At 35.6% G+C, this 10,815-nt stretch overlaps 2 protein-coding genes across 3 annotated transcripts in view; one reads left to right on the top strand and one right to left on the bottom strand.

The window, feature by feature from the left end:
* Positions 1-471: 471 nt before the first annotated feature.
* Positions 472-3,004, top strand: LOC111600387 (ras suppressor protein 1). The gene is made up of 4 exons (XM_023316463.2): positions 472-532; positions 1,182-1,462; positions 2,136-2,757; positions 2,819-3,004. The coding sequence occupies exons 2-4, from the start codon at positions 1,327-1,329 to the stop codon at positions 2,907-2,909; spliced, it is 849 nt and encodes a 282-aa protein (XP_023172231.1). The 5' UTR covers positions 472-532; positions 1,182-1,326; the 3' UTR covers positions 2,910-3,004.
* Positions 3,005-5,244: 2,240 nt separating this feature from the next.
* The window catches only part of LOC111600434 (disintegrin and metalloproteinase domain-containing protein 10), a 148,548-nt gene continuing 142,977 nt past the window's right edge, over positions 5,245-10,815 (bottom strand). Inside the window, exons 8-12 of one of the 2 annotated variants that reach the window (XR_002751485.2) lie at positions 10,571-10,805; positions 9,006-10,052; positions 7,661-8,204; positions 7,025-7,441; positions 5,461-5,538 (exon numbers count right to left, since the gene is read on the bottom strand). Coding sequence is in view for 1 of the 2 variants with exons in the window: in XM_023316526.2 (XP_023172294.2) it covers positions 5,336-5,538; positions 7,661-8,204; positions 9,006-10,052; positions 10,571-10,805 (2,029 nt within the window). In the remaining variant the exon portion in view is untranslated. Of the gene's footprint in view, positions 5,539-7,024; positions 7,442-7,660; positions 8,205-9,005; positions 10,053-10,570; positions 10,806-10,815 lie in introns of both variants that reach the window. The other variant, XM_023316526.2, reaches the window with a different exon arrangement.

Below are 10,815 nucleotides of genomic sequence, written 5' to 3'. Positions count from 1 at the left end.
TTTCTCTGTTCTTTTTTGCATGTGTTTCACTCGCTCGTTATCTCTCTCTCTCTCTCTCTTTATTTTTATCTCTTTTCCCACCGGAATTCCGTTCTTTATCTCTTTATATCTTTCTCTCTCTTTCACCTTCCTCTCTCTCTCTCTCTCTCTCGCTCTCTAGCTCTCACTTTCTCTCTAACTCTCTGACTGCCCATCTATCTGTCCCTCTCCAGCTAGTTGTAAGGAATGTTAACATTAAAAATCACAGCGAAAGCTGTTATTTAACATAAATATGTTAAAAATATGTTACAAGAAACGAACTTTTTCTACTAATGAAAATTTCTATTTAAATGTAGAGTATCTAATAACCAGATACTCTCAACTAGAGCAGTCTTGCTCGTATTTTGACGACAACGCGAAAAAGGGGCAACGACAGAGCAAAAACCAGCTCCAAGACGAATCAATCGATCGGATCGGATCGGATCGGATCGAACGTTGTAAAAAATATGCTCAGGCAGTTTGGCAGTTGGACAGAGCGCGTGGCGAGCGAAAGGTGACGCACACTATTTTCGTAGTTTATCAAATGAAATTAGAATTGGAAACTATTTTAAAGAGCACGTCAAATTCTCAGTTACGTGCGAACCCGTTGAAAGTGCAGAAATAAATTCTAAAAAAAGCAGAAAATAAATATAAGGAAAATTCTTTTCAATCGTAAATTGGGTCAAGTGCATAGTTTGTGTGCTACAGTGTGCATACAAATTGTTGAACTCGATTTCAAGTGCTGGAAAGTCCGTGAAAATCACCACAAGAAAAACAGATGCAAGCGGAGGAAAACAGAAAAAGAAAAACAAAAATAAGCAGCAGCTGCAGCAACAGTTTGAGTAGCACTGTGTAACAATAAATTTCAATCAACCAAATCAATCAAATCAACCAAACATATTGTTAATACAAAAACATATGTTAAAAGAAAAGCAAAAGAAATATTTAATTAAATTAAAAGAAAAAGAATATTACTTAATAAAATCTTCTAGCTACAGTTCGAGCATTATCGTGTAATAGCAAGAATATAAAACGAAATTATATTTGCAAGCCGAAAAATAACAAAATGATTATTGTCTAATATAAAAAGAACCTTTCAATATATTTATTCTGAAAAGAACTTATTTAAATAAACATTTTAAACAAAAATAATATATTTACAGTTACAACACCACTGTGCAGCATTTAAGAAAAAGGTGCAAAACTTCGCTAAGGCTTCCCATTAGCATTTAAACAAGTGGCAACGCTTCGCACTGAACAGCATCAATTGAGTTAACAGTGCGCGCTTAACAGCAAACAAGCTGAACGATGAATCAATGTCTACCTGTTAATGCAAAGATGTCGAAGGCAAAGAAGGTGTTGGATGAAGCGCGCGAGACCCAAAATCGTGAATTGGATCTTGTGGACAAGGGCATAGTCTCCTTTGAGGAGCTGCCCGGACTGTGTAAGTGCCAAGGCCATCAAGTGCCACAAGTAGATGTAAAGTTCAGTGCAGTTAAAGCGAAAAAATAATAGCTGTGACGCCATCGTTGTGCAGTTAACAGAATGTGGTTTGATGACGCCAGCGTCTATAAATAAAATTCCCTAAATAACTTCATAATGTATTTGAAATAAGTAGACAAAGTGCATACATGTGGCCTGGTGTTGCTTAAACAAAAGAATTAGCTTTTTAATTAATTGAGAGGCAGCAAACGCCCAATTTTTGTTTGATTTTCATTTATAAATAGGCCCTACGCGCAGACTGTAATGTTGTCTCCCTTACACTTATGCCTGTTGCTTGCAGTGCGGCTAAAACAGCTGTTGTGCTTAGATAGGATTTAAGGGCTGTAGGAAATTTGCTGTGCTTAGTGAATGTGTACTTATAAAAAGATTATCATAGTTTTAAGCAATGTGCAGTTTAACTTTATATAAAGTTTCTTTCAATAACATGATTAGTGTTTCTGAAATTTTCCTGTATAGTCCAGCCGACCGCTATGTATGTATATTTCTGGAAAAAAAATACATAGGCCAAGTTTGATATGGATATAAACAACAATGTCTATAACTCCCCACCTCTTCCTAGTATAAACTTAGACATTCCCAGATAATGTATAATATTTACCTTCTCTTTTCCACAGTCAACATGTCCTATATCACACGCCTGACGCTGTCGCACAACAAGATCAGCGTTATTAGCCCCGGCATTGCCAATTTACTGAATCTGGAAATATTGAACCTCTCGAACAATTTGCTCAGCGAGCTGCCCGTTTCGCTGTCGTCGATGCCGAAGCTGCGCATTTTGAATTGTTCGATCAATCGACTGGACAATCTGCCACGTGGCTTTGGCGCTTTTCCCGTGCTGGAGGTGCTCGATCTGTCGTACAACAATCTGAGCGAACAGGTGCTGCCGGGCAACTTCTTTGGCATGGAAACGTTGCGCGCTTTATACCTGGGTGACAACGATTTCGAATATATACCCAAGGAGCTGGGCCAACTGAAGAATTTGCAGATCTTGGGACTGCGCGACAACGATCTGTTGGAGCTTCCACGTGAGGTGGGCGAGCTGGTGCGACTGCGAGAGCTGCACATACAAAACAATCGACTACAGGTGCTGCCACCGGAACTAGCACAACTGGACTTGCTCAGCAACAAGTCGGTGATGAAAATGGAAGAGAATCCCTGGGTCAATCCGATTGCGGAACAATATCTATTGGGCATCAGTCATGTGATCGACTATCTCAAGACTGAAACCTACAAAATGTGAGCATGAATATGAACATATATCTTTATATATTAGCTCACTCTTTCCGCCTTCTTGCAGCATTTACAATCGCCACATGCAGGGCGGACGCAGTGGACCGCCGCCGCCCAAGGCTGACAAGAGCAAGAAGGCATCGCGAGTGCGCGCATAGTGCACAATTTGAGGCCTTACTGTGCTTGTTGTAACTGTTTAACTGCCAGCGCAGCTAAATGTGTGTCTGTTTCTCTTTTTAACCAAAAAATATGTTTTTGTATACTAATTTTTAAGTATTTTGTATTTTAATATTTAATTTTGTCAAAGTGCCTTTATTGTTTGCTAACAAATGCGAATAAAATAATGTTCAAATATAAAAATATATTTTCTAAAATATGAAATTGTTTTATTTTTCGAATGTGTCACTAAATATTAGTTAAATTCAATCAATTTAAATGGAATACTTAAAATAAGTATTGAAATTTAAAGAAAAATATATATAAATTTAAATTTTACATCCCCCTTAATTTATATATTTACCGCCTTCATAATATCTTCTAAATTGAAATAAAACTCTCGTTTTTTTGTATTTTATAAAATAGTAGTTTTGTTCTTGTTTTTATTATCCTTTCTTATGTTCATTCTTATTTTTATGTGTTTTTTATGTTTTTGTAGCAGTGTTTTTTTGTTTAGCCTTAAATTCAATTAATTAATTCATTATATATATATAATTAAATTAATAGTTTAAATGTTTTTTGTTTTTGTATTTCGGTTGTTTGTTCTTGTTGTTCTTGTTGTTGTTGCTGTTGCTGTTTTTTGTCTTGCTTTGAACTAATAGCATAGTTTGCCTTTGTTCATCAATTTAAATTTAAATACATATTTTATATATATATATATATATATATATTTAAATATATCTCAATTTAAGTAATTACTGTTAAACTTATGTTTGTTTGTTAAACATTTATTTCTTTTACTTAATTAATGCATAATTTTGTTATATTTGTTTGTATTTTTTGTGTATTTCTTAGAGACTTTTTCTATGTACAAGTTTTGCTTTTCTTTTTCTTGAAGAAGAAAAATATGCTGAAAGACATTTAAGAAAGTTTAAATTAAAATTCGCTGAAAAATTTGAAATTATTGCCATAGAAAATTGTAAAATACTTTTTAAACATAAAGCTGACTCAAGTGCTTCAAATGTATTTTATGGCTACAATTGTTAAAGGAAATTTGTAAATAGTATATATATATGTATATATAAGTGATGTTCTTGTAGTTTGTTGAGAATGATTCAAATTGCAAAAGTAACAGACAAAAACAAAAAACATAAACTAGAAATTCTAATTAAAATTTTAACAAATGTTTGCGTAATTTGTTTAACTAAACAGAATATTATATATGTATATATATTTGCCATATACATATGAATCTGAGTAATATATTTAACATAATCAGTTGAAGGATGCATAGAAAAGATTTAAAAAAAAAAACAGCTCATTAAACATTTACATATAAAGCTTTTAACCTAATACAAGAGGACAAAATCAATACTAAATCAATTATAAATTATTTTTAATTTTTTTTTTCTGCAAACTAAGGAATTGCTTCAATTATTCGATTTGCGTTCATTTCATTTCTGTTCTATCAATTTTTTTTTCAAAATAAAATATTTTTAGCAGCAAGTGACTTTAGCAGCAAAAATTTCGCAATTCTAAATGAAAAAAAATCAAATTTATTTATTATTTTTTTCTCTTTTTGTTAAGTTTACAAATGCAAAAAATTTGACGGCTTTGTTTGAAAGTTTTTGGCTTTTCATACACAATTTAAATGCTTTGCCATTCATTTATTTAGTTTAATATTTTTTTTTTAATTTTTTTTACATAAGCAAATGTTTGCAATTTTCATATTTTTTTTCTTGCCTTTTACTCTTTACTAAATGTTTGACATTTAAATATTGTTTTTCTTTTTACTTCAGTTTATATTTTATTTTTTTTAGCTTGATTTTTTTCTGTTGCATACATTTAAATTTTATTTTTTTATGTTTTTTTTATCTATGTTGTTGCTGCTTTGTAAATAAGTACGCACAATCATTAAATATATGTATATATATATTTTGTTTGTCTGTTTACTATATATATATATATATATATATATATATATATATATATATATATATATATATATATATATATATATATAAATATATATATATATATAAATATATATATATATATATATATATTATGCAATTTGCATTTTGAATTATTTATAATAATAATGATTTGCATTCTTATATCAATTAATTCAATCAAAAATATCGTTCATGATTTTTTTTTAGATTTTCTTGATTTTCGTTTTTCTTTTTTGTTGGTACTTCTGAAATTTTTCATCAATTTTTTGTTACTTGCGTTTTGTTTAAATAAAAATAATTAGCATAAAAATTACATTTACATTTAATTTTAGTTCATTTGATTTTTGTTCTTGTTGCTGTGGTTGTTGTTGTTGTGGCTGTGCTAGCTGTTGCTTAAGTTGTTGTTGCTGCTGTTGTAGCTTTTGTCGCTTTGCTTTTGGTTTTTTATGGCGCTCCGACATTAATTTTGGCTGTCAAACTTTGCTATTGTTGGGCGCCCGCGTCGTCGACTCGTAGTGGCCACGCCCCATAGCTGCATAGGCATCAGCATAGGCGTGCTGTTGCTGTTGTTGCTCCGGCTCCTGCTGCTGCTGCTGCAGCTCCTCTAACGTCTGTTGCTCATGCAGCGATGTCGGTCGACTATAGTTTACTTGTAGCGGCGGCGGGGGCGCGACGCCTAAGCCAGATTAAATACATATACAGATATATATATATATTTGGGAGCGAGAGAGAGAGATGAATAGAGAGAAAATACATTAAAAGTTGTATTAGTTTCTTGACTTGTTAGTTGCCTGTGGCGCCAGTTCAAGTGAAGTTCGCCAGCCCCCTTCTGGGCAACTACTTGAATTAGGCCATGTGCAGCTTATCGATTCATATTAAAACACACACACACCCACATACACACAAGCATACATTTCAAGTTGTTTTAGTGGTTTTTTAGTAGCGTGCTTCTTTTTTCTGTGTTTTTATAACTATGCAAACGAAATGCCTTTTGGAAACAACTTGCATAAATTCCAACACAGTTCAAAGTTTTAATATTGGTTAAGATAAAAAAAAAGAATTTTTTCACATAAAATCAAGTTTTGAACTTTGTTTTCAAATTAAATATTTAAAAAGCCAATATAAAGTTTGCTCAAAAAATGTTTAAGTAACTAAATAAAAATGTTAAATGTATGAAAAAATATAACTGCACTAAAAGCTCTATTTCTGAAAAAATTAATATAACTTTACTTTTTTATTACAATTATTTTGTCTAGTTGTTTTGGCAAGTAATTGCGAGATTAATTTAATTAATTTAATTTAGTTTTGTAAAAAAAAAATACTTCAACATTTAATAATGTAAATTTAAGTTAAAAAAAGAAACAAATTTCTGAAATGTTTAGTGTTTAAATTAACTATTTTAAAATTATTAAGTTCAAAATAAGAGAAAATTGGAAAAATATATATTTACGAAATGACTGTTGAAAAACTTTTTTTAAATTAACCAAATGCTAAATTTGTTAGTTATTATTATTATTTTTTTTATTTTGTTAAATAGTATTTTTGCGCTTTGATTGCAATATATTTTTCATATTAATATTTATTTTTTATATTTGCTTTAATAAATTTAATAATTGCGTAATAAAAATATTTATAGAAAAAGCAAAAAAAATAATAAAAATTTTTCAAATTTGAAAAGTTAAATGCATCTTTTTATATTTTTTTGTACACATTTACAATTGCACTAATTTTTTATTTTATTGTATGATTTTTTATTGTATTCAAATTCAATTTCAGTTAACTATAAAAAAAAAGATCTTATAAAAAAATCAAAGCAAAATTATTTTTTCTTGTGTTTATTTTTTGCATTGCAGTCAACTGCAAGTGTTAGTTGAGTTAGTAAACAAAATTAGTTTTTAGTGTAAATATTGATAATATGTTCAGTGTGCATGCAATAACAAAAACAACAACAATACAAATTATAGGAAGGGACGAAAAGAAAAACAAAACAAGTTCGAAACATGCCAAACAAAAAGGGAGCAAAACAACAAAAGAAAAAACAACGAATACGAAGTGCTGTTAATAGAGCCGATGACCGAAAAAACAAACAAGATTCAAGACGAGCAAACAAACGAGAAGGAGGAAATATGTAAAAAGAAAACTCTAGTGAAAATTATTCATACCAATTGCTGATCAAATTCGTTTTGTGTGGGTGGGAGGGGGGTGCAAAGCCTTTTGCTTGGAACGATGGAAATGGCACGCTAGCAAGCGCGTGGAAGTTTTGTATATGTACTGGGTATATATAGGTATATATATATTTGTTTGTTTCGTATATGGCATGTTTGAGGCGTTCCAATTCCAAGCGTTCCACATTTAGTAAACAATATTGCGACGCGTCTTGCCAGCGGCTGCGGTTGCCTTGTCTTTGCTGCTGCTGCGACTGCGGTTGCTGTTGTTGTGTTTGTTGTGTTGTTGCTGTTGTTGTGTGTCTTTGGCTTTGGCACTTTTGGCTTGCTTACTGCTGCCAGCCACTGTCGAGGGCATGGCCGTGCTGTTGTTGTTGGTACGTGACGAGCGGGACTTATTGCGTGGTGGTAATTCTGAATTTCATATATTTTTGTATGATTTTGGTGTGGTTGGCAAATACGTTTGGTATAGATGGAAAAGAGGACAAAAAAAGGAAAAAGAAAAAATGTTCAAAATACAAATTAAATGTGTGTTTTCTTTGTTGTAGAGAAACAATATGAGAAACGAAACAGCAGCTCTCTAGCACTGGGGAACTAATGGCATAGAACACTCTAGACGAGTGGCAGACGCACCTTTCGGCGCATAGAACGCTTGCGATTGTTGTTGTTGTTGTTGTTGCGGTGAGAGTGCTTGTTGTTGTTGTTGTTGCGGCTGTTGTGCATTTGCGGGCGGCAATGGCAGCGGCAGTTGCGCACGCGCCACAACACCGCTGCTGCTAATGGCCGCCTGCACACCACCACCCATAGCACCACCCACGCCCGTTTGATCAGCTCCATACCCAGATCGTCCGGCTGCGCTGCTGCTGCTGGCCTGCGGCTTGCCACTGCTGCTGGGCCGTGTGCCACGCCCATCACTGCGCCTCGCCTGATTCGCTGGCGCATTGCGACTGGCATGACCGCCGCCCGTGGGCAGTGGCACAATCGAGTGGCCGCCCTGATGCCGATCCCATTCGTGTGAATGCGAATTGTGATGATTATGTCCACGTGAGCCGCCATGTCGTCCAGATGCACCACCACCAGCGCCAGCACCACCGCCACCTCGAGGATAATGTTGCGCCTCATGCGCCGGCGGTGGAATGCTGCGCGGTCCAGCACCACGCTGATTCGGATGCCGCTGCTGCAGTTAAGAGTTGGAAAATATAGCATAAAAGACATAAGCAAATGGCGGTTGGGCATAAGCGACTGCCTAATACTCGTTCATACAATCGATGTGCTCCGATTTGACAAGCGAAACTTATAAAATAAAGAAGACTTAAATATATTTAAGTCTTGCTTCAAAACTGTAGAAGATATAGTTTATATATTGATTTATCAAGGCCATCTATGGGCCTAGCTATGTATAATTGGTATTTTTGCACCTATCATGGATATATAAATATATAAAAATATAAATATGTAAATATATAAATATATAAATATATAAATATATAAATATATAAATATATAAATATATAAATATATAAAAATATAAATATATAAATAAATAAATAAATATATAAATACTTGATAGATGGATCAATAGATAGATGGCTAGCTAGACAGATAGAAGTCTATAATATACCAATATCCCATTTGCCACGCCCTTTGAAGCCGAAGATGTATCTGTTTTTAAGTCTATATGCAAGAGTCTTCAACAGTCTTCAACCTTAAAAGCCCTGAAAGATATATTCCTAGTCATCCTAGCCACGTATATTCTGTAAGTAGTATATAATAGAGCATATATCTTTCAAATATCAAGCTGCATTAGCATCGAACTGCTTTGCTCTCATACAGACAGACGAGCGCCTAAACGGATACAGACAGATGAACACAATCAAGGACATCTCGCAAAGCTAATATACTTCTTTTCACTTAATGAACGAGCATATTTATGTATAAAAACATCTAAAATTAAAATTCAAATTCAATTTCAATTTACCATGCGACGCAGCGTATTCATTGGCGCGCGCAGCGTTTCGCTGATGCGTCGAGCTCGACGCTTCTTCGGATTGGAGCTGGGCGTGTGTACGGCACAGCATTTTATAAATGCGCCCAGCACCACAATGAAGCCAACGCCAATCAGCACCACCAGATACCAGTTGCCGGTGACCCACTCGGTGACGGTGAGCAGCGTCTCGCGATTGAGCAGCAGATTCTTGAGCCGCACCAGCGGGCCGTCGGCATCGACAGCGCGACACTTGAGGAAAACATCGCAGTAGCCCTGGAAGTTGTCACAGGGTGAGCCGGGCTGCAGACTAATGCCACCCGGTTGTATGTTATATTCGGCAGCAAATTCGCTAGTGCTGCGACAGGTGCTCGTATCGTTGCCATCCTGGCAGGCCAATTCGCAGAGCTTGCGCTTGTCCACGTGCGGCAGGGACGTTGAGGTGAGGAAACATTTGGTCATATTCCATAGCAAACAGGGTGATCCGCTGCATTCGCCACGTATGCACAGGGCGGTGCCATTGTTGCACATGGTCTTGTCGTCACGATGCCGGGGCTCTGGGCACTCGGCTGTGGTGCCATTGCATGTGCTCGACCAGCTGCACTCCGTTTCCTCCTTGCACTTCTGATGGAAGTGGGTGGGCACAAAGGCACACGAGTTGGCCAAACAGCAGGGACCCTGCGACGGCGAGCATTGCGTCTTGGCACGACGCTTGCAGCCCTTCGCACTGGAGTTGAGCGACTGATCGTACTCGCTGATGAGACGCGGATAGCAGCAATTGTCTTTGCATTCCTCCTCGTTGAAGCCACAGTCGCATTCCTCGCCCGACTCCACAATCTTGTTGCCGCAGAAAGCGCCCTCCGATGCCTTGAAGCAATCACGTTTCGTATTGCCCACCAGCACATCTAAGACATTGGAAATATTGCGTATGGAACAGGGTGAGAATTTTGAATTGTTTGGACGATCGCCCGACGTGGCGCTGGCAAACATTATAAAGTTGCCATTGGGGCCGCTTGGACGGCATTCTTGTGGATAGTCGTGCTGTAGAAGAGAAAACAATTGATTAGTTGGTATTTCCAGAAGGAATACTGGAATGAAACACTTGTTTTAACAAAAATTGTGTGAGAATAAAGAAAGTAGAATCATTATTCTGCAGCCTGGTATACATATTAGAGGTGGAACGTTGGAATGGAACATTAAATATAGTTCAAAAATACTTAAAATAGTGAAGTAATAAGATTTAATGCATTAAGATTAAACTGTGATGTGAGAAATAATGATATAGAACGAAATAATCTAGTGAAACGATGGAATGGAATGTATTTTTAGTAAATGAGTTTAAATTATTGTAAATCTAAAAAATATTGAGAAAGTAAATTAAAATTAGGGTAAAACTTGAGTGTAGTATGAAAAGGAATGTGGAATGGAACACAATAATTCCTAAAATATCAACTGTTATTATCAACAAATAGAAGAATACTTATTTATAATAAAAACATAATTTAAAATGATAATATAACACTTTTTACTTCCATCCCCAATACCCTTCCTTCACTTACCGGCGAACCGAAATTGTGTCCAATCTCATGAGCCAGCGTTAGCTGTGATACTTTTGGTGGCACGCGACTATTGTAGTTGACAAAGGTGATGATGCCCGTGTTCAAGGATCGCTTGGTGCTCTGATATTGACCGCCCACAGTTTCCGTGTAGGTTTTGTACTTCTCGCAAATGCCGCCCGAGGCGCCCGATGCGCTGGCCACCCAGGCCAGGCCCAAAGTGCCGCCCGTAAAATCTCTGCGAGAAG

This window comes from Drosophila hydei, unplaced genomic scaffold (assembly GCF_003285905.1).
Source record: "Drosophila hydei strain 15085-1641.00,03,60 unplaced genomic scaffold, DhydRS2 tig00008124-arrow-arrow-pilon, whole genome shotgun sequence".
Lineage (NCBI taxonomy): Eukaryota > Metazoa > Arthropoda > Insecta > Diptera > Drosophilidae > Drosophila > Drosophila hydei.
This window is presented reverse-complemented; position numbering and strand designations above follow the sequence as displayed.

Excerpts from the sequence above, each read along its gene's own strand:
- LOC111600387 (XM_023316463.2), top strand. The coding sequence starts at position 1,327 with ATGAATCAATGTCTACCTGTTAATGCAAAGATGTCGAAGGCAAAGAAG. Across the intron at positions 1,463-2,135 it reads TGAGGAGCTGCCCGGACTGT|TCAACATGTCCTATATCACA; the intron begins GTAAGTGCCAAG and ends TCTTTTCCACAG. Across the intron at positions 2,758-2,818 it reads AAGACTGAAACCTACAAAAT|CATTTACAATCGCCACATGC; the intron begins GTGAGCATGAAT and ends GCCTTCTTGCAG.